Genomic DNA, 21140 nt, shown 5'->3' with positions numbered 1-21140 from the left:
CAGGGCTCGGTATTGGGGCCAGTTCTCTTTGATATCTTTATCAATGATCTGGATGAGGTGATCAGGTGCACCCTCAGTGAGTTTGCAGATGACACCAAGGTGGGAGTGTCGACCTGCTTGAGGGTAAGAAGGGTCTGCAGAGGGATCTGGACAGGCTAGACCGAGGGGCCGAGGCCAATGGTACGAGGTTCAACAAGGCCAAGTAAAGTTACTTGGAGGGTGACAGAGCACTGGGACAGGCTGCCCAGAGAGGTTGTGGGGTCTCCTTCTCTGGAGATACTCAAAACCTGCCTGGATGCATTTCTGTTCAGCTTGCTCTAGGTGAACCTGCTTTGGCGGGGGGGTTGGACTAGATGATCTCCAAAGGTGCCTTCCAACCCCTGTCATTCTGTGATTTTTCCCAAGGTCAATGATTCTGTGCATCAAGGCACAAGGAAAAGTCAAGAACCAAAGCTGTGTTTTCTAATCTCCAGGTCTCCAGGTGCTGTTGCTCCTTACATGCAAGAAAAAACTAAGAATCTTCATGACTCCTTACAGTTTCTGTGCCATGTAATATCCGGTATTTTGGATATAGTTCCTTGGGATGGTTGAGAACGGCTGCCTCTGAATATAGCACTTCTGCACTCACAGACTGGAGACACCGAGGACATTTCTTTGCCTCCCACACCTTTCTGTCGAGCATCACGGGGAGAAGCCGTCGTGAAGATAAGGGCAGGATGTTGTTATGTGGAAACAGTTGTGAGTACAGGGAATTTAAAGGCTGCCTTCGATCTCTCTTTCTGGTTTTGTGAAGAATTAGCAGCCGTATATTAACAATAATAGGGGGAGCGGCACTTTTGGAGATAAACTGTGGGAATGTGGGGACTGGCCATACTTCCAGTCATTCACTGCGCTGTGTGTACAGGTACCTATAAAGTAAAGGATAAAGCCAATTTCTGTTCTGCAAAACAGCTGTAAACTGTACTTTTTAATGTTTTTGCTTACAGATTGATTTTAATACCAAGAGGAGTCTAAAAGGTTTCCTACGCTGCTCCTAGGCAGAAACACGCGGTGTGAGACAAGACCTTGCAGTTTCTGCAGCATCTGGTTTTGAGCATCCCACAGCGCTCTCAGGCGTGACTGGAATGTTCTTGAATAGTGTTCGGTGGTGCGTTGACCCAAATGGCCAACCGGCTGCAGATCTTCATTCTCTGATCTGCGCTTGCTTCATCTGATGAACTTAATTGGGATTAAGCATCTTGTTTCTGTTGTTCCCTATTGCAAATGAAGTAAAAACCCCTTTCACCACAATACAGTCCCATCTTGCATTTTTAAAAACATGTTTCATGCATGAAAAACGTGACTTCTAATATCTAAATAGCAGAAGCAATACTAGTGTTGGGCTTCATTGCCATACAGCAATTCCAACGGTGCTTGAGGATCAAAATTTGGAGATAGGCATTGCCCTCCAAAGACGTCACATAGTCAAGAGGGACACGTGCGTCTGTCAAGCCCTCTGCCAAAATGAATAGAAAAATCTCGGCTCGTTCTGATCCTCCTGGAGGTACCTTGCGAACAATCTGTCTTGTCTTTGACTGGCAGCTGGAGGAGATGAGCACCTACAGCCATAGAGCCACCGGGGACAGGTGGTGGCTGTCAGGAGGCAGGGTGACACTGCTCTGAGAGTAATGGGAGAAAAAAGCACTAGAAAGTGTTTCCTGGGCTCTTCGGGCAGGGTGGAAACCTGCTCCGATGGAAGGGCTGCGCCTTTAAGGAAAAAGACTGATCTTGCTTCATCTTGGCCTTCAGAGAGCAGGAGCTCATTCAGGTGTTTTTTGTTTTTTGGTTGTTTTTTTTTTCCCTAAGAGTTTACCTTTTCTTGATCCCATGCAGAAAAAGTATTATTTGCTTGATTGCTTCGGTTTCAGCCCCCAAGCCCCAGCTGGAGCACCCAGCTGGCTGCAGAGCTGCTTGTGGAGAGCCAAAAGCCCCAGTTTGTCCCTTTGCGTTTCTTCTTATGGTGGGAGCTTTGGCTGGAACAGGATACCTGTGAGTCAAACACGGTTCGCTGTGAATCAGCTCCCTGTTCACAGCTCACAGACACAATCTGCAGCTACATGACAATAATTTCTGTTGACTAATAGGCGGTATTCAAGATTATTAATGAATAATTCAAGTTTAACGTAAACTGCCCCCTAAATCTGCTCCCGGAGATGTCAGTCCTGGTTGCTCTGCAGGCAAGAAGTGAGACATGGCCCTTCCCTGATGGATGGGCAACCTTGGGCAGCTTCTGCTCCAGCTTTAGCGTCTGCTCTGCAAGAGCTGAGCTCTGCTGGCCCCAGCCCCAGAGCTTTAAGGTTATTTTTCATCTTGGACAAACGACTTTTCTACAGTTTTTCCTCCAGCACATTTCACAGCAGACAAGCTAGTATGTTTTGTCTCTGCATGTAGGAGTCAACTGTATTTCAAATGGGGGTGGGTGTGCGTTTGTTAATTTTTTAAAGAATGACGGAGATGCCGGTGTGATTTATTGGATGGGAAGTGATAACATAGAGGCTGAACTGATCATCTGAGATCAGTCTGTGCAGGGCCAGGGGCTTTTTCCAAGAGCAACAAGGAGAGCCAAAGCACCGAGCAGCAAAACAGTTAAATGCTTGCAAAAAACGGCTCAAGCGAGCATTTCTGTGCCTCTGTAACCCTCTGGCCACCCTCCTCGTTCATGCTGCACCAGCCAGGCATGGCTGAAAGCTGCCCTGCCTCAGCGATGGCGTTACGTGCGTGCTTTGGAAAGCGGAAACCCAAAATCTTCCTTGGAAATGTGTTTTTCTGACTGTTCCTCCGCTGCCCGACCCCTGCCCAGGTGGGTGCTGGCAGCGGGTCATTGTGCAGACCTTGGCCTGGTCTCAACCTTGCAGTCACCATCTCATCTGTAATCCCTTGCAGACCAACAGGTCTCTTGAGCCCCAAATGCCGGGGCCTTGTAGCTAACAGCTTGTGCCTGTAAAGCATCAGTACCTAATTTTGGGCAGGCTTTTGTGGGAGGAAAGAACTCCAAGCCACGTGTTTGGATTAAGGATGGTGATTGTATGCACTCATTCAACTCAGCTGGCACCACAGGCCCTTCTTATCTCCCACCTGAGCGGTGGGAGGTGCTGGGAGCTGTTGGATGAGATGGTTTGGTTTGGTTTGGTTTGGTTTGGTTTGGTTTGGTTTGGTTTGGTTTGGTTTGGTTTGGTTTGGTTTGGTTTGGTTTGGTTTGGTTTGGTTTGGTTTGGTTTGGTTTGGTTTGGTTTTTGTTTTGGAAGTGGTTGGAGAATCCAAAGAGGGGGAAGAACCATCAGATAGTCCTGGCCTGGGTAGAGACGGTAAGGAGATGTCTGGGAAGAAAAGGAGGTATCTGGGAAGAAAAGAGGTGTGTGTGATAGGCTGTAGCTCAGCTGGGGGCAGGTGTGGGGTGGAAGGCTTGTGCAGTTTGTGAGCTGCTCCCAGTGCAGCCGCTCTCATTGTCACCTCCGCAGGGGCTTGCTCCTGGTGCCTCTTCAGAGTGACAACCCACTGCTGGCTCTGGAGTGAGACGCTTGTTTTACTGAGGCTTTTATGCTCACGTTAAAATCGATCTAAAACGATAGTACCTTCTGCACCGTGCAGGAAGAGGCAAGAAAGCCAGACAGGAAGGAAATAACGGGAGGAAGAGGAATTTGATTTGAAAAAGTAAAAAGAGTTAGTTCCTCATTTCCCTATAAAAAGGAGGAGAAGAAGGGGAATTGAGATGTGGCCTTTAAAGAGTAGAATCAGCTCTGCTGTTTGGAAAAAAAAAAAAAAAAAGGACCTGATTCATAGTTCTATGGTAAATCTGGTAAAACATACTCTTCCTGGTATTTAAAAATGGCCAAATTGTTGTTCCTTTTGTCAGCGAGTGATGGCAAGCAAGGGTGAGGCTATCTAAGTCCTCCAAATCACCACGTGATGGATTGGAAGTGATTAAGAGAGGTGTTTAGAAAGCATTGAGCGTCCAACTGCAGCTGTCCGTCCAGCAGGTAGGAGATCGTCTGCTGCAGCAAATGGCAGGAGGAACCATCTTTGAGTCTCCTGGCTGCCTCTGGAGGGGGTAGGTGGTTTTCCCTTTGACTATTGATTGTCTTCTCTCAGCCTGAAGGTTGAGCAAATGAAACGGGCCTACACAAGATAAATCGGCAAGCGTGGAGAGGGAGCGCTGTATCGCTGGCCACCAGGCCTTGTCATGGTTTGGGACGGATTGGCCAATGACAAGACGATAGATGTTCTCCCCCACCTCTCACTCCAAGGAGAGAGATAAAGAGATTTATGAGTTTAGAAAAAACTAAACTACTGTAAGGAAATATTAATAATAAAATAAAAAGGAAATAATGAAAAAGATACAATATATATAAAAAACAGTATCAAGTTTCCAGGAAGATGTCACTGTCAGGTGCTGGGGAAGTTCTAGACTGGGCTCAGCAATGGATGAGACCTGGATTCAGGAAGCAGAGACCAGGATCAGAGGGAAACAAACAGAAAGGGTCCTCCTTAGACACCGATCACTGAAGAAAGAGGGCCATTGAAGAAGAAAATTCAAACCCTTGGATCCCTCAGCTTTTACATGGAGCATGGCAGATGATGGGATGGAATACCCTCTCGGTCGGTTTTGGGTCACCTGTCCCGTCCACTCCTCCCCACAAGTGTGACCCCTCCACAGGGTAACCAACCAACTCAGTTGACCCCGACTGCCACAGCAAGTGTAAACAAGAGCCTCTCACGGAACAGAAAGTTGGCTCTGTCCCACCCCAAACCAGGACACAACCTCAACTGTGGATGCGTGTGTAGGTCTGTGTATGCATGTACTATATATATACACACTTAGAGAAATGTGAAGACTAGAGGACTCAAACTGCCGCGCTATTTTGGGCATATTTCTGCTGTAGACCTCCACACAGTCAGCTCTGGTGAATCCGTTGTGAAGAGCAGGCTGGAGCCTCCAGTAGTGGCACAAAGTGCTTTCACAGGAGGACTTTACTCTCTTTTCCCTTGCTTCGCTCCCATCTTTTTCAAAATAGCAAAGTCTCCAGGCTGTGGGAGTTGAGCAGGGCGTGTGTGGGAGGGGGGGAGCCGGGGGTCGAGCCTATAAAGCTGGAGGAGGGGGAAGGTTCTGGGAGCAGGATGGCTTCAGCTGAGAAGAGACAGCAGCGGAGGAAGAGGCGTGGGGCTGGGCAGCCCATGGAGGGTATGGGGAGAAGGGAGCACCCTGTAACAGAGCCCTAGGGGGGAACTGGGACTGAATGGCAGGGTGGGAGGGCTGGGATGGGGGCTGGCTCTCAGCACGGCTTTGCATTTGGCCCTCTCTAGTCTGGTACGATGTCTTGAGTACAAATGCCTCTTTGAGGGTTCAGAAAACACGTAGTGCCTTAAAAAAAAAACAGGGTGGGGGAGAATCCACTTTACTGAAGTATAAGCTTCTTTTTGAAAAAAAAACCAAAACATTTTTCTCATGTTGCATGAAGGACCAGTGAATCGAGTCATTGTTTTAGTAGAAGACAGTAGCAGCTTCTTGTTTGTTTTTGAACAGAAGCTGCCTTTGAAAACTTAACACAGACTCTGCGAAGGAGCGACCGTCCTCTCTAGTACAAAGGGAGTCCCTGTGTCTGGGCAATTTATCTGTAAGAAGGTTTTTCTCTAATGTGCTTTCCTACCCTCTGCCTGTTTTAGTAGATGCTCAGGAAATGAAGGGCTCTGTAAAAAGCCAAGACTACATAGCAAGACTGGCACGTAAATACATGGTAACTTATTTCTAACTGCTGCTACTCTATCTCCCCATTAAAACATATTTCAGAAAGTGTTAGTTGCTTTGTCGTTAGCCTGACGGTGCAGCTAGCGGTGCTGGAGCAGAGCGCATGAAGGACAGGTGTGAAGGAATTACTTCAAATGGTGCCACCTGGAAAGAAACAAAAAGGAGGGAGGAAGCTCTTCCACTCCTGTGCCACCACCTGGGGGATAAGGGGGCTGTTGGTTTGGAAGGTCTCTGTAGCAAGAGCTTCAGAAAAAGTGAGGATGTAGTCATTTATATCTGCAGTTACATTTCTGAGGTGTAGTCCCACCAAAAGCAAAGAAACAATCAAAACCTCAGTGCAAAGCAAAAAACATTTTGTGATGTCATTTACAGACCTGGATTTACTGTTCCCAGCAAGTGCAAGTCATGTTCTGGATATCTTCCCATTGTATTTTTTTGGGGAGAGAGGGAAAACACCTATTTTGCCCTTATGTCTCATTTGCACAACCCAACCAGCACCACAGATGTGGGATATTTGGAAGCACAAGCTGGCTTTAGATGGGATAGCTTTGGAGGAACACAGCATCTGCACTTTGTACTAGAACTTCAGCTTCAACCCGAAGCTGTGGTATCTTCTGCTTCGAGTAGCATTTCTTTCCCTTCCTCCCCTGCAGCAGAAGTGCACAGCAGAGTCAAGTACGGAGTCTGAGTCTGAATCCAACGCGGAGGTAAGAACCAGCTCTCTGAAGCATTTTGATGGTGATGAGATTCCCTGGTGGGTATCCGCTCTTCCCTCAGTCCCAGGAGGGAGAGTCCAAGGTGTGGGTGCTGGGGCTGTTGGTTTTGTGACTGTAAAAGGGAAGGGGGAACCCAATGCTATTCTGTCCATCGTGCCCTGATGTTAACGGTTATTAATTTGAGCAAAATTGATTCTGGGGGGATGAGGTGGGAAAGCAGCAGTGGTTTAGGTAGACAAATGTAGCTTGAGCACTTCTCTGCCAAGCATTTAAAGCCGAACTGGGTTGTTTCTGGCAAAAGTCTTCAGAATTGGTGCTCGCTGTTAGTCCATGGGAACTGCTGTGCTCTGTGGCTCAGAGCAGCTGCCTGCCAGGACCCTGCCACCGCACCCTCCGGAGGGCAGCGGGGAAAGCTGCAGCTGTACATGGGCTCCTTCCGGGAGACACGAGGCTGGAAGCCCAGCTGGACTCACTCTGATGGCTGGGCTGGGTGGAAGAGGGGCTTGCAAAAGCGCCAGCCTGGACACCGAGCTGGTTGCTCTCTGCTGGTTGCAGGTGCCAGGCCACACCTGGGGCATTTCTGGGCCTTTTGGAGAAGCAGAAGCTGCTTTTCTTCACTGGCCAGCACTGCCCACTGGCTTTGTGGGGATGTCTCTGTGTCCTTGAACTGGCACAAGAACGCACAGTCACAAATGGGCTGGGACTTCAGCTCCTCCACTGGTTGCTGTTGTGAGGAGTCGATTCACCAAGCCCTGCTTGGCAGCAGCTGTGCCCGAATTCTCCTCCTTCCCCGCCACCAGCAGTGAGTGACTGGCAGCCTCTCTGAGCCGCTGTGGTGCATCCTTCTAAAGGAGCACCTTCCTTGCAGGACACTTTTTCCCTTTGCGCGACTGCTCCGTACCTGTGATTTGCTTGTACCGGGGAGCCTCCCCACATAGCTGCCTCGTTTTGCTTTTTCGCTGGACCCGGACTATAAGCGCTATTTCAGAATGATGCGGTTCTCGAGCATAAATTCATGAAGAAAGTCCTTTGCCAGGTCTGGACGAGCCCATGTTTAATCACGTGGGGGAAAAGAAGCCTGAAATCTCAGTGTTACAGCAGTGATATCGAGACTGATTGAAAGGACTGGGTTTCGCTGTGTTAGTTACAGAACTCTCCGAAGAACAGCAAATTTGTAATCCAACTAATAAGGAAGAATTTCAGATCACCCCTATTTCAAAGAACAAAAGGGAACCCAAGTGGAGGGGAAGCTCTCTCAACTCTACAATACACGTTGTCTACTGTTAGTTAAATGCTGATGTGGTTTACTTTGCTGGTGGTTGGGTGTACGATTACTTGTTGTTCTCCGTGTGGCAATGTTTGAAGCGCAGTAAGACTCACCATAGCCCTCCTCAGTCCCGCCATTTTAGGCCAACTTTACTAGGCCTGTAAAAGTTAGACCGAGAAGCAGTATCTTTTGGCAAGGGGTCAAGCTGGCTTGACCTTGACTCTTCTCTGGGATTTTTACCTACTCTGGTTTTACTTTGATTAATAATTCCTAGGAAGGTGCTTTATAAACCCATGTTAACTTCTTTTAACTAGGTCACGCCTCGCGCGGTTGCTGGAGGACTCAGGAAGGGAAGAGCCTCCGGGGAACTGCAAGTAGGTTCGGCTGTTTTGCAGCAGCCTGTTGTCAGTGTAGCACCCAAAAATTAAAATATAGGTGGGAATGTGGGGATAAACAGAAAAACTTCCATTGTAAGTGGTTTTAAAGCCCGCTGTATGTTGCTGCTTGTATTTTCTTTTTTATAGACAAATAAGCATCCACTGTATTCAGAGAAACCTTTATTTTAGCTTTCAGATCCTTATGATGGCGATTTAGAAGATGCATCTGTTGACTCTGACTGCAGCTTGAATTCTTTAAATAGTATAAAAGTTGGACATTGGGCAAATGGTGCCCCAAAAGCAATGGCTTTGGAGGATGCTGATACTTCAGAAGATGGGGAGTCCTTCCCTCAACCTCCAGACTGGCTCTGCCCGGGAACAGAAACCAGTGAAATCGAGATGGTAAATGACTGTAAAGCACTTCTGGAAGTTCCTAGCCGAGAGGAGGATTTCCCGAGAGCTCTGTTACAGTCATCTGAACTGACTAGAGCCACAGAAGCGTTTAAGTCCATGTCGCTGACAACCGACCATTTCTTACTGATGTGTGTTAACCCTTCAGCCTCTGCAGATGTCCTTGCAAGCCTGGGTGATGGTGCTCCACAGCCCGTCCTGGCAGCTGACTGTGGTGGCGCAGTGCCCAAGCAGCCCCTAATTAAAAGAAAACAAGGGATTCCCATTCCGGAGGGTGCTAGTGAAAAACTAAGAAAGAAATTCCGTGCTACTTAATCTGAGGTATGAATAAACTGTTGGGCAAACTGTTTGTTCCTAAAAATGAACCTGATTGATAGAGATTTCTTTTGCAGGTGTTACCTGAACAAGGTTTAAACAAATGAACTCAAGTTATAAATGCAGCTGCGCTGTGTATTGTGTAAGTGTTGAGGTCCACCTGAAAAGATGGAATCAAATAAACAAGCTTGTGTGGCAACTGAAGGGAAAACTAGCCAAGGTACGTCCGGACACTCACAGCCGAGCTTCAAGCCTGGGTGCTACTTCAGTGCCTGGGGCCTCTTGAAGCACCAGCCTGACTCCTGCACCCAGGGGCTGGAGGCACCTGCTCGGTTTCAGTGTCATTTAAAAAAAAAAAATGTAGTACAAGGGTTTGTTGAGGAGGGAAGGAGGGATGACTGCAGGCTTGCAATTAGTTTTGAATAGCTACAGCTTACCTCACATCTGCTTCCATGTCGGTGTTCGGCTCTTCATACGCCTGACCTGCTGTAGGAGAGGAGGGAAGTAGCGGTACGGTGGGTGAATATCGTACAGGTTTGACTACAAACAACTGAATTGCATTAAGTTGAACTGCTGGCAGCTAAAGGCAGTCTAGTTTTTTATTTTTCCTTTTTTTTTTTTTCTTTTTTTTTCTTCAAACAGGGAGGAGTTGACTTGCGCTATTAACATCTCAGTTCCTGTTTTGAACCGTGTTTTAGGTATCCGGTCTCAGTACAGCTGCCAGTTTAGAATTGGCGATGTGAAGTTGAACACGAGCCGAAAGCACTCCTCTTCCTTAGTGAGAACAATCACTTCCGAGCTGCAGAAGCGGTGCAGGCAGAGGGGAAGCCACTTAGTCAGCAAAAACTGTATTGCTGATCTCCCCCTCCTGTACAGTCATTTCTTTTATCACCTCGAGAGTCGGGGTAGTCCATTTACGTAGAAGGAGAACTACTGCCCATAAAAGTAAAATGTGATGGGTTCATACGTGTTGGTACCAACTAGTTGCGAGAGGCTTAATTCTGTGTGACTGGCAGAGCATTTTAATTTGCAGTTTCTTTCATAAGGTGGAAAGCCACTCAAGATACTATATAACTTCAGGCCTCGCACCCTTCCACTAACAGCTGCGTATGTATTTTATTAAAGCAGCTTTACTTTCATCCTTATCCCTGGCACCCATCCTTACAGGGAGATGGTTTTTAATCAGCTTGGAAACAAACTGGTGAGAACAATGAGATTCAGAGGCCTTTTCCCTAAACCACGAGCAAAGAACACCGCAGTGAACACTGCAAAGTTAATTGCGAAAAAAACAAAACCAACCAAAAACCCAAACCTTGCAGCTTTGTGTGTACTGCAACTAGGCCACAGCTCTCTCTAGAGCTAGAGAGCTGTGAAAAGCTTTAAAAATAGCACTTTCAGCCCTGCATTAGGGAAGTTGTACCCTTTCAAGTCCCATCTGTCTGCTGAATGGTCTTCAACCACCTCATCTGAGGCTGAACTGAACTGCAGCCGAGAACCCTCCACTGATCTAGTGGGGATTTCGCTTGAAACCAGCAGTTGTTAAACATGGCATACGGAAATAAATAATCCGCTAGGAAAAAAACAATACAGGAACAATCGTGAGACAACTAAGTTGAAGGGTAAGCCATGTGGGACAGCATATACTCAGACATCCAAAAGCTGCTTATTGAGTATGAGAATCCAACTATGGATTAACTTCTGAACTGAAAAAAACCGCACCTTTTGTTAATTCAGGCCTAACGCAGAAGTTAACATAGAAAGAGCTGACTGGTTTGGGAAGCTCTAGCTACTTTGAACATATTCGAGACTTTCTTGATCTCATTAGTACTTGCTAACAGGTTGAACTGGTATAACTGAAGATTTTTATATTTTTTTTTTATAGTAGCTGTAAGCGGGTACCACAGCCCGGGGGCTGAGCCGTGCACAAAGAGTAGCTGCTGGAAGAAAGGCGCGTGTTCAGCTGAGCTGCTAACAGCTAGAACATGGACGTACCTACGCTAACGCTTCACGCTGCAACTGGCGTTCAGAGCACACTGCTGGCAGGAGAATGGCTGCTTCCTTACGGTAGGTGTTTGAAATGATCCCGGCAGGAGCGGCTACAAATTCCCAATACTAAGACTCTGGTGATGGAAAGGAAAGCAGCTCATAGAAGCTGAACCAGAACAAGGATGTTACACAATGGTTAAAACTGATCCCGGATGATGCATGTAGTTCCCACTTCCGTTCCTCACAATTGGATAGGAGAACTACAAGCAGCAGACGAAGATTACGCGATGCACTGCTCTGGGACGCATTCTTTAAAAGGTAACAAAGCCAGCCAGGACCGTCCAACCTACAGAGTTTAGCTACAGGCAGCATGGAGCAGGCGGACAGCAAGAATTCTGTTTTAGCAACTATTAGGCATGAGCTGCAACCAGCGTGTCAGGGGCTCTGATAACAATTTTTCCTCCCAGCACAGCCCTGTGCTGTGGAACCATTCGATACAGGTTCAAAATGTCACTGCTTTTGTAGGAGAAATCCCTGTAAGGAAGGAGCTCCTGAGATTTTTCTTTTGAGACTGATGCACCTGTATTTTTCATATCTATCTTTGAACACTTGATGTTAGCCACTGTTAGAGAGGAGGGTTGTTCTGACAGGATGTTGCAACGGGTAGAAATGCTTACCCAGTGAATTTAGGATCAGAGAAAGCAAGCAAATACCCAAAGCATTACAGCAAGCCAAGCAATTAGCAGGAACTCTCAGCTTCCCTGATTAGGCAACAGTTGGTCACGTGCCAGTCCCTGAAATATTTTAACTCCATGTTTAAGCACTTAATACTATGCTCCTGGGCTTTTAACAAGACATGAAAGTGGAGGCTTACTTCACCATAAAAGCAGCTTAAGAAAGAGGAAGCCCTGTGGCCAATAGGACAAGAAAGTCTTGTTCAGGATGCTCTAGTCTGAACGTCTCTCAGCACCTGCGCAAACACAGGTTACTTCAAGCAAGAGCCAGTTCATTGCAAACAATTCACGCAATGTCATCAGATGTCACAGAAGATAATGTCAGCCTGTGTGTCTTACTGCACTGAAGACTGACCTGCCCAGTTCTCGTTACTGGGGATTAGCTGAACCAGCTGCTGAGCGAGCTGTGTGAAGGTCAACAATATGCTTGAAAACCAACTTGTTACTCGCTGAAAAGATAATACAGGTATGTTTTTTCCACACACACACAAAAAAATCACCGTAAGAATTATATTTCCAGAGAGAGTCAAAAGTTTTTCTGTGGATTTTATTTCATGTAACATTATCCATCAAATATCACATCTACCAGTAACCATCTAAAAATCTCATCCAATTTTCCTTTGAAGAAATCTAGCCTATCAGCTTTCCAATGCCCTCCCCCCTTTCTTTCTAGTCAACTTAACACAAATCCCTCTGACAACCGAACCAGGTTACAAAGTATAGGTGAACACTACAGAGGAGACTGACAATGACTACAGTCAAAACAAATTTTTTCACTCAGTGCACAGAACTGCAACGCCACGTTCATAGAAGCTACGGGGATCTTCCTTGGTAGCTATTTCAAAGTCAACCGTGAAAATCAGATCAGCACGAGTGAAGTTCAGATAAACTGGTAAAGTAACCTGGGGAAAAACACGAATACAGAAGAAGAGTTAGGTAAGGCAGCTGAAGAGTGTAAGAAGTTTCTGTAATACTACATGGTATTTGTGAGATGGGAATTTAGTCTCAGATAACTCAATGCTCAAAATACGAGAAAAAAAACCCCAGCCTAATAAATTCACCTAAAGCAAAGCCTTCTTTAGAGGTATAAATTCAAGTTTTGGCCTGAACAGCATTAGTATTTTCGGATGCTTCCCCTCTTTCTTATCTAACTACAAAGGAAAGACCTAATCAACACTAGGTCTGTTTGCTGCTAGCCTGGAATTTAGGTACCAACTGACACTGAGAATATTAGAAAAGAACAATTTGAATTGTAGTGCCTGATAAAATTATCCATAAAGCTTCAAGAAAAAAAAAATTGCTAGGTATATCGGAGAGTTCTTTTAAAAATTGCTTTTATCCATACTTACAACATTTGCTTTTTTATCAGCGTTTGTCTGCTTGATCCAGCGAAGCTGTGTGATGGGCAGTACAGTTGAAATAGCATTGGAAAGGGACAGCTTGTTGTTACTGCATGTAGCTCCCTGAAGCTTCAGGCCTGTAAATTGAAATACACTTCAGAGTTCTAAGAGTTTTCCTACACCCAGACAAAGACTGTCTCCCTGTGTATCATTTAAGGGCTGTCTAAGTCCACTAAATGAGAGGTAAGTATTTCACACTGCTAAATAAAGAGGTTGTAGCAGATACACTATCCAACACCGCTTATATACTGACCCGAGTCTTGAGATGTATTAGCATTATAAGTACTTCCCTACTAACAAATATCAAACTAATCTTTAAACAACTTTAGAAAGCGTGCATTAACTTTTGCAATGACACAATCTTTTTCATTTGATACAGCCTATTTAATACCAGAAGCTTCTGAAAATATTTTACAGCAAGGACCCCTCCTTTCTGGTAAGTTTACCTGTGACTCCAAAACTGCAGGCATCCAGTACTGCATTCTGGGTAGTTGTAACGTTGACCTCAAGACAGAGTTCTTCAAGGGACCAACTGTTTGCTTGGGCAACATATTGTCTCGTAGCAGTAATATATGCCTCTGGTACAAACAGGCCACCAAGGCACACGTGGATGTTCTATTTGACGGGGAAACAATTTAAAAAAAGAAAGCCTATCAGCTGCAGTATTAATTAATGATTATCGTAAATATTACTTCCGCAATCTATTTATATTAAAATTTTCCTGCTGCTACTGGAATACTGTGGAACTGTTAAACCGCTTTTTGCTCTGAGGCTACGTCTTCTGTCATTCTAAAATACTGTTTCCCTCTAATCTGTATGAACAGTTTAGCCTGCTAAGCCCCACCATGTTGAGATCAGGAGATACTCAACAGTATCTTCAAGCCCGTTTCAGAGAACATCGACCGAAATTGTTTTGCCCGAGGAACTATTTAGAAGCCTTGACGCGAAGACTCCTTGAAGCAGTTATACAGCCAATACACCAATAACCTCTAGAAGAAATCAGTACAAGATACCTTTAGTTCTTTCGCTCCACCAGAAGCAGCTGCCTGGGAAATATTCTGCAGCTGTTTAATGCGCTCGCTGAAGTCAGACACCCACTGAATAACAGTCATACCAGCTGGCACGGTGTAATGAGACCAGCTACGAGGCAAAATACCTATGAAAAAATGCAATTAGAATTAAGTTTTGTTTGCATAGAAGTTGGAATTACACACTATCTTGACGCTTCGCTTTTTCTCCCAAGAGCCATTTAAGACCTGGACCAGGATATCAGTCTCTAATTTAAAGGCTCCTCAGTAAGCGAAAGCATTTTCAAAGTTTACAAAGCAAATGGCACCCAGGTCTACTATTTACTTTAAATGCCATCCAGTTACAGAAACCCTTCAACAGCAGCTTCAGTTACACACAGCTACATACTGCAGTAATTATCTTCAAGTTTTTGTGAAGATTTGAATTCTTTAGAAAAAACTGAAGAGGTCAAGTATCTCTGTTTCAGGAAATGCTTTTATTCAAAGCAGACAGCAGATCTTCACGTAGTACTAGAAGCGGGATATCTGTGAAAATTCCACATTTATCTTGAAACAAGTTTAGAGAATTTGAATATTTTCTAGGAGATTTTATAGGAGCAATATTACTCATTTTGTGGTATAAGTAACTTTCTTCCATCACAATTCAAAGACTGAAAGAATTTAGTAAGATTTCAGCTTAGAAATTAAGCTGCTGATATAAACTGTATAAAAAAGCCTAATATTAACCACCTCAACTTGAAATCCCAAACCAAACCAATTGGAATTTTAAGCTCGACTCAAAAGTATTGCTTGTGTCACATGGTAAAGTCAACCCCAATTTTCCTGCAATTTTTTAAGCTGCTTAGCATAATGGCCTGTAACTTATAGAGTACAAGAGGCAAAGAGAGCACTGGGAGATGCTAATTTGAATTACCATACCTTTCACCAGTTCATTTATAAGTGTACGCAAATAGTTGGTTTGTTTCTTTTTTCCTTCACACACTTGAACCACATCTGCAAGGTCCTGACGAACATCCTGAAGCAGCTTAGCTCCCATTTTCACCTCTCTCTCAAAGAATCGGAATAAAGGATCCTGATTGTCAAAACATTGAAAGTAAGTTGGAGATCAAAGTTCTTGCTGGAAAACTGCTACAAAAAGCAACCCCAAAATCCTGGATGGACTGACCAGTAACACTGTGACTGCAAGCATTAAGATGCACGTGAAGATGCAGCCTATGGTGCAGAAAGTGACTGCAGAGACTGTTTTACAACCAACAATCTCCTCTCCTTTGGAGAAGCAGGAATGTAGAAGTCTTAGTTGAACAATTAATACAGACTGCCTGCTGCAGCTCCTTCCAATCAACCCTGTATTTCTTTTAATTAGCAACAAAAGGTTCTCCCCTACTGTCCCAGAGCAAGTCTTTGGAAGCAACTACGCAACTGTGGGCATAGTCAGCTGGGGAGTCTTATTCCCGAATCAGAGCTTAGGGCGCTACTATCCACATCTCAAAAGTTTCCTCCAGCCCTTGCAACTTCTGTTGCCAGTTAGGAGAAGCTGCTGCTCTGTCTCCCCTCACTGACCATCACTAAATTTTAGCAGTAATTAATGTGCGCCGGCTGTAAAGGCAGTATCGTAAGTAACAGTCAGTGTGGTACAAGTACAACACGAAGCATTTGTTTCTTGCTACCTGATCACAGAGAAGCTTCAGAATTGGTACCCTTGATAGACATCTGCCATTGTATTTCTTCACATGATCCCCAGAAGACATAAACCAACTTTTAAGAGCATTTGAAGAAACCCATAGCTATGGGTTTATGTAGCTATGGCAGTCAGAATCAGCATTGATCCAGGTTCCACTGTCCCGCCAAACAGTTAAATCAGTATTTGCAAATCACAACACACTTGTTCCAATGCACCAGAACTTGTACACTTCCTCCGCCCACGTTAGATAAAAATTAGTGCTTACCTTAATGTTTTCCACAGTCCGCTTCAGATGGTTTAGAGTTTGTGGGATAAGGTGAAGCCAGTTAGAGGCTGTGGTATGCAGTGTTCTCATCCAGGCTGGGCGACCATCTGATGTAGAATCAGTTCTTGTCTTCTTCTCAGTTTCTGCATAAGCTAGATCATCCTCATCCTCTAGCATCTGCATTTTCAGCATTTTACTGATCATATCTATGCCTGAAACAGAAGATATGCCGTTAGTCAGAGAAGCAGTGGCATCAAGATGAAAACACCCTACTACATGCAAGAACTAGGACTTCTCTTTTTCCCTGGTCTAGAGTGAAGATTCAGAACTGCCCAGCTCTAGGTGGCTCCAGAGATGACAATAAAGCTTTCCAGAATCAAGATGGGAGCTTGACATCTGGAAGGCTGAATGTAACTGTTCTTTTAATTCACGAGCTTCAGTTTTTGGACTACTTGAGTGTCTTTCTTTGCAGAAGTTAAGCCAACTATGTTGAGGGAGGAGGGGAAAGCTATCAACTCTTCATCAGGATTTATATTTCTCTTCTGCTTTTTAGTTAAAAAGGCGGCCTGGGAATCTATGGAACGCATTGTTAAAGTTCTGGTTTTACCTTGTGTGGTGAGAAGAACTTTCTCTGCATTATTTGGCAGGCCCAGCCATGATGGTGTTTGTGTATCTGGCAGCATCTCAACCCACTGGACAAATTCTTCACGCCTGCAAGTCAGAGTTTTAATATTCATTAGAAGGCTTCCCCTATTAGAATGGCAAGGTGGTTCTTTGCCTGAGACAAATGTTTACGCAGCTACATTCCAGCACAGAGATACAGGTTAGGGTTTTGTGGGTTGTGTTGTGGTTTTTTTTTTTAAATTTAATAAAAGTTGTACATAGAGTTCACGATAAGGAAAAAAAGATACCTGATTCCATCTGGCATCTGAATATCTTTGTGTCCATCAACTTTGCAAGCCAGTTTGAACTCACTATCAAAACTGAGAGTGGTGAAGAGACGTTCCAAGAAAGTGTTTAACAAACGTTGATCAAATTCATTATCAATGCGACCTCCATAGATAGACTGTGCCATCAGTGTCTTTAACGCAGACCAGGGGATTTTATCAGGTGAAATGTTTTGGCGACCCTGTAAGTAAAATGCAATGTAAGTACGAGGAAACAATCCTTTTCACCTCTCCTCTGACCGAAGAATCAAATTCAAGAACTAAGTGAAATTGCTACAAGGTTATCTGTGCCTACTCATTTAACTCACTAAAAGTTTCCAGAACAGACTGCCTTACTGAAGATCTTCAGTAATCTAAGCACCACGTATACCTAAGTACACAAGACTACTTGCCTTTGCTGTATCATCCAACCATGTATCTACTGTGTCACAGGCAGATCTCAGATCAGACTCTCCAAATTCATACTTCTTGGACCAACCCAATGGAGCATAGCGCAAGCGCTCTTGGATAATGGCATGGAACCAGGCAAGGAGGAAATATAAACGAGCACGCTCATTTGGAGACTAGGAAGTGGAGAGAAAAAACCAAAACCACACAACTGTTACTCAAGTTAACTGATAAAAAATAAAAGTCTGCTAAAAGGTTAGAAAATATCAGATTTAATGCTAGATTGCTACCAAAAATGAATACATTCTACCAGCAGAAGAAGCAACTACTACTTTACATAGAATGTTTTGTTCTCACAGAATTACATCTTGGAAGATGAGGTTTTATCATCTACGGTAAGATTTTAAAGAAAACATTCTGACGTTTTCTTTCACCTACACAAGCTGCCGACTTACCTTGCACATTCTAGAAACCGGAATGCTACTGAAAGTCCTCAGCATGTTTGCCTTTACGCCAGGAGGAGGTTCAAACACAAAGATTCGTCCAGCACGTAACAAATTCACTGGCACCTAGAAAAGATCAATAAACTCAAATCCAACTCCTTTAGCCTTCACTAAACTAAATCCCTCTAACAGCACAGTTTGTATTAGCTTCAAAACCTCACTGTGAGCACACACAGTGAAGTCCAGCCTTTCTTTTGGAGGGTAGGGGAAGCAGCAAAATGAATGCTATGAAGTTTTCAGCTACAATTAAGTTATCAGAAGCCAAGGCTAGTAACTGCCCTGAAAAGCATGTATTCTCCTTTTTCTTTAATGTGGAAAGGCATTAGAAAACCTTCCCTGGGTAGCACTCTTGGCTCTGCAAGCCAGTTACTCTACCAGAGGATCAAATCTTTAAATTGATGCTACCTTTGGATTAATCTCCATGGTAAGGAAGAGTCTGAAGCAAGCATGAGGTTGTAGGGAATGTAGCTTCTTTTCCAGTTGCATGAGCCATCCAGGAGCCAGGTGAACATTCTTCAGCATTACCCATCTGTGAAGTTTTGACAGAACAAGTGCTTTTTAGTGTACAGCTTATGGATCCTGGCTATAATCATCACAAAGAGTAACAGAATATGGTATTACTGCTCCAGGTTTTTCTTCCTCTTTTAAACCTGCCTTCTACATAGAATCAGTTACTGTGTACTGTAATCGGGCTAGCTAACCTTCTTGTTTTGCAGATACAACCTACTTCTCTTGAGAATATTCAAATCAAATAGAAGTTGTGAAGAGCTATGTTTAAGTTATTATAAATTTCAGTTCAGAAGACAGTCCCATTTTTTTTAACTCAGTTTTATCTATTTAGCCCATAGATTACTTCTCCTTTGCCTCCCATTTACCCTTCTACTAGACAGTATTCTAGCTAAAAAGGAGATATAACTTACCTTCCAGATTTCACTGCTGTGTTTATTGCTTTATCTGCTTGGTTAAACCCTTCAGCAGAACCTAAAAGACAGAAGGGTTGCTAAAGCTCTTACTGCTAACAATTTAATTTATGCTTTGATGATGAAATAAGGTATGTTCTTACCAATAGCAATAGAAGTAATCTGTGTATTCTGCTCAGCTGCAAGGTCTTCAACATGACCACTGGCATCATAACCAGGCACTGAACACATCAGCACAGGGGTATTAGGTTTCACCTGTTGTCCAAAAGGTTTAAAAGGATACAAATCAGTCACTATGTGAATAAGGGAATGCAGTAAACTAACTGTCTTCCCTCAGGCCAGCTAAAGACATCATGCTACTCTTAGATTTACATTAACAAATAGGAAAACAATCCACTCCCCATACCATGGGGAGAATGGTAACTGGAAGCAATGTTCCAGCGGATAGCTTTACTCACCATGGAACTCATGCAAGGTGGCACTAAGCACTACCACAGGATTTTAGCCTTTAAAAAAAAAAAAAAGAAAAAAAAAGTGTGTTACCTCTGTATCTACGATGTGTGTCAGGTCTAAAGGCTGCTCCATAATGGACATGAAAGACTCTCCAAGATTTGTTGAAACAAAGGTATGTGCCATTGCCAGCAAACGATCTGGACGGAAGGCCTGGATCAGAAGCAAGCGATGAATGGCCTGTCCAATAGGAGCTGAAAAAGGCATACAGGATTAGATGGACAGGTGAGAAAACCGTCCTCAACATCTTCCTCTCTCCAATTCTCCGTTCAATTTTTCCCATCTTCTTCTGAAGACTAGATACTTAGAGAGTTAATTATCCCTTTGAAAGATCTGTTGCAATGTATTAATGGAATGCTTATATTCTGTCTTCACTTTGACAGTCAAGAAACTTACCATCTTCAGTTGGTTTGTCTTATGCGACATTTTAGGTACCTGCTCGATTGCTCACATTGTGAGGCCTTTAAAAGCCTACCTTGACAAGATTATTTGGATTCTACTGAAATGCTACTGGTTTACAAAATCTACAGTCTAGAAGTATTGTCGTGACATGATTTTAACTTCCAGGGACAACAGATCATATCTTCTCACTCATTCAATAATGAGTGAGACGCATCCTGGTCATATTCATTCTGCTAGACTTTGAATTATTATACACTTGTCTAGCATAGAGAGGACAGATAACGTAGAGCTGCTTCAGTTAATGGTCAAGCAGCTTTACGGTAGCTAGTAAATACAGGCTTAGAATCCTTAATTTAGAAAGCCACCTACAGGAATGAGCCTTGAATGGTCACAGACGGCAAACACTTCCTAACGTTACCTTTCAGGCAGGGGAGGAACTGAAGGGTAATGGTTACCCTTAAGTTCTAACTCTTAACAAATTAGCACTAACAACTAACGGAGCAAGAATTAAGATTTCACGCTTAGACAAAACTACAGGAGGAAACAGTCTAGTAGACCAGACATGTCCTCAGAATATCTTTGTCTTTCTAAAGCTTTTAAAGTGTTGAGCTGCCTCCAGATTTGCAACGACTAAGATTAATCCAAACTATTATGCAATCTATTGAGATGTGGAAGTATATTTCATCCTCAGCAGAAGACGAGATGACAGCTTCAGGTGCAGGAAGTAAGTGTAGTAACTATCGCTTACAAAAGTTTGGTTTTTCTGAAAACAAAAAAACACAAGGTTCTTCCACAATCCCAACTTTATGATTTTCCCAGGCATTAAGGTCCAAATTAAAGTTCTACTTTAGAATTGCTTTAAAAACATAGTAATTCTACTTAGATTAAAGTCAGTACAGAAGGATTGGTGTGGACAGTAGTGCAAATTAACTTACTTGCAGGTTTTTCTTCAGTCCAAAGGTATGGTACAGTCTGCTCTGGTGAACTGCTATCCAGCCAGATACAGAATTGCTATATTGAAAGAAAATGCAAAAAACTTGAAATGTAGTTTCACGGCATCAAAAATTTGCTGCAAGGTAGAGAGATGTTCAATCTCAGCCTTAAAATCTAGAATTTAATATAGTGCAGTGTTCAGCTACATACCGACTTTCAGTAGGAAACAAGGATTGCTAGGGTAGGGTTGAACTTGGTACAGTCCCAGTTTTACTAGCCTTGGATTTGCAAACAGATCTTTAAAAATTCTATTAAGTAGCTAAATGTGAACAATGAAATGCACAATTTCCTAAGATTTTTCCTATTTAAGGCTCATATGTTACTCTCTATTTTTAGAATACAAATTTAATTGAGTACCAGATGAAGCGTTTGAACTTCCATCTACAAATAAGTCTTGAGAAATAAGACAGGGCTAACACTGTTAAACAGAAGCATTACTGTATTAATGAAATATTAGCCCTAAATATTGTCCAACACTCAACATAGTTTGGTCTTTTCCAAGGCGTCTAGATATGT

General features: G+C 43.7%; 1 protein-coding gene across 1 annotated transcript in view; it reads right to left on the bottom strand.

Moving 5' to 3' along the window:
• Positions 1-12117: 12117 nt before the first annotated feature.
• The window catches only part of DYNC1H1 (dynein cytoplasmic 1 heavy chain 1), a 46253-nt gene continuing 37230 nt past the window's right edge, over positions 12118-21140 (bottom strand). The window contains exons 64-78 of the mRNA XM_063333004.1: positions 20567-20642; positions 19263-19423; positions 18863-18974; positions 18720-18780; positions 18205-18328; positions 17752-17865; positions 17302-17472; positions 16874-17091; positions 16570-16673; positions 15963-16174; positions 14935-15088; positions 14002-14144; positions 13435-13603; positions 12938-13065; positions 12118-12490 (exon numbers count right to left, since the gene is read on the bottom strand). Coding sequence (XP_063189074.1) covers positions 12362-12490; positions 12938-13065; positions 13435-13603; positions 14002-14144; positions 14935-15088; positions 15963-16174; positions 16570-16673; positions 16874-17091; positions 17302-17472; positions 17752-17865; positions 18205-18328; positions 18720-18780; positions 18863-18974; positions 19263-19423; positions 20567-20642 — 2076 coding nt within the window. The 3' untranslated portion in view covers positions 12118-12361. The remainder of the gene's footprint in view (positions 12491-12937; positions 13066-13434; positions 13604-14001; positions 14145-14934; positions 15089-15962; positions 16175-16569; positions 16674-16873; positions 17092-17301; positions 17473-17751; positions 17866-18204; positions 18329-18719; positions 18781-18862; positions 18975-19262; positions 19424-20566; positions 20643-21140) is intronic.

Source organism: Chroicocephalus ridibundus, chromosome 4 (assembly GCF_963924245.1).
Source record: "Chroicocephalus ridibundus chromosome 4, bChrRid1.1, whole genome shotgun sequence".
Lineage (NCBI taxonomy): Eukaryota > Metazoa > Chordata > Aves > Charadriiformes > Laridae > Chroicocephalus > Chroicocephalus ridibundus.
Note: the sequence above shows the minus strand (reverse complement) of the source record. Positions and strands in the feature narration are given on the sequence as shown.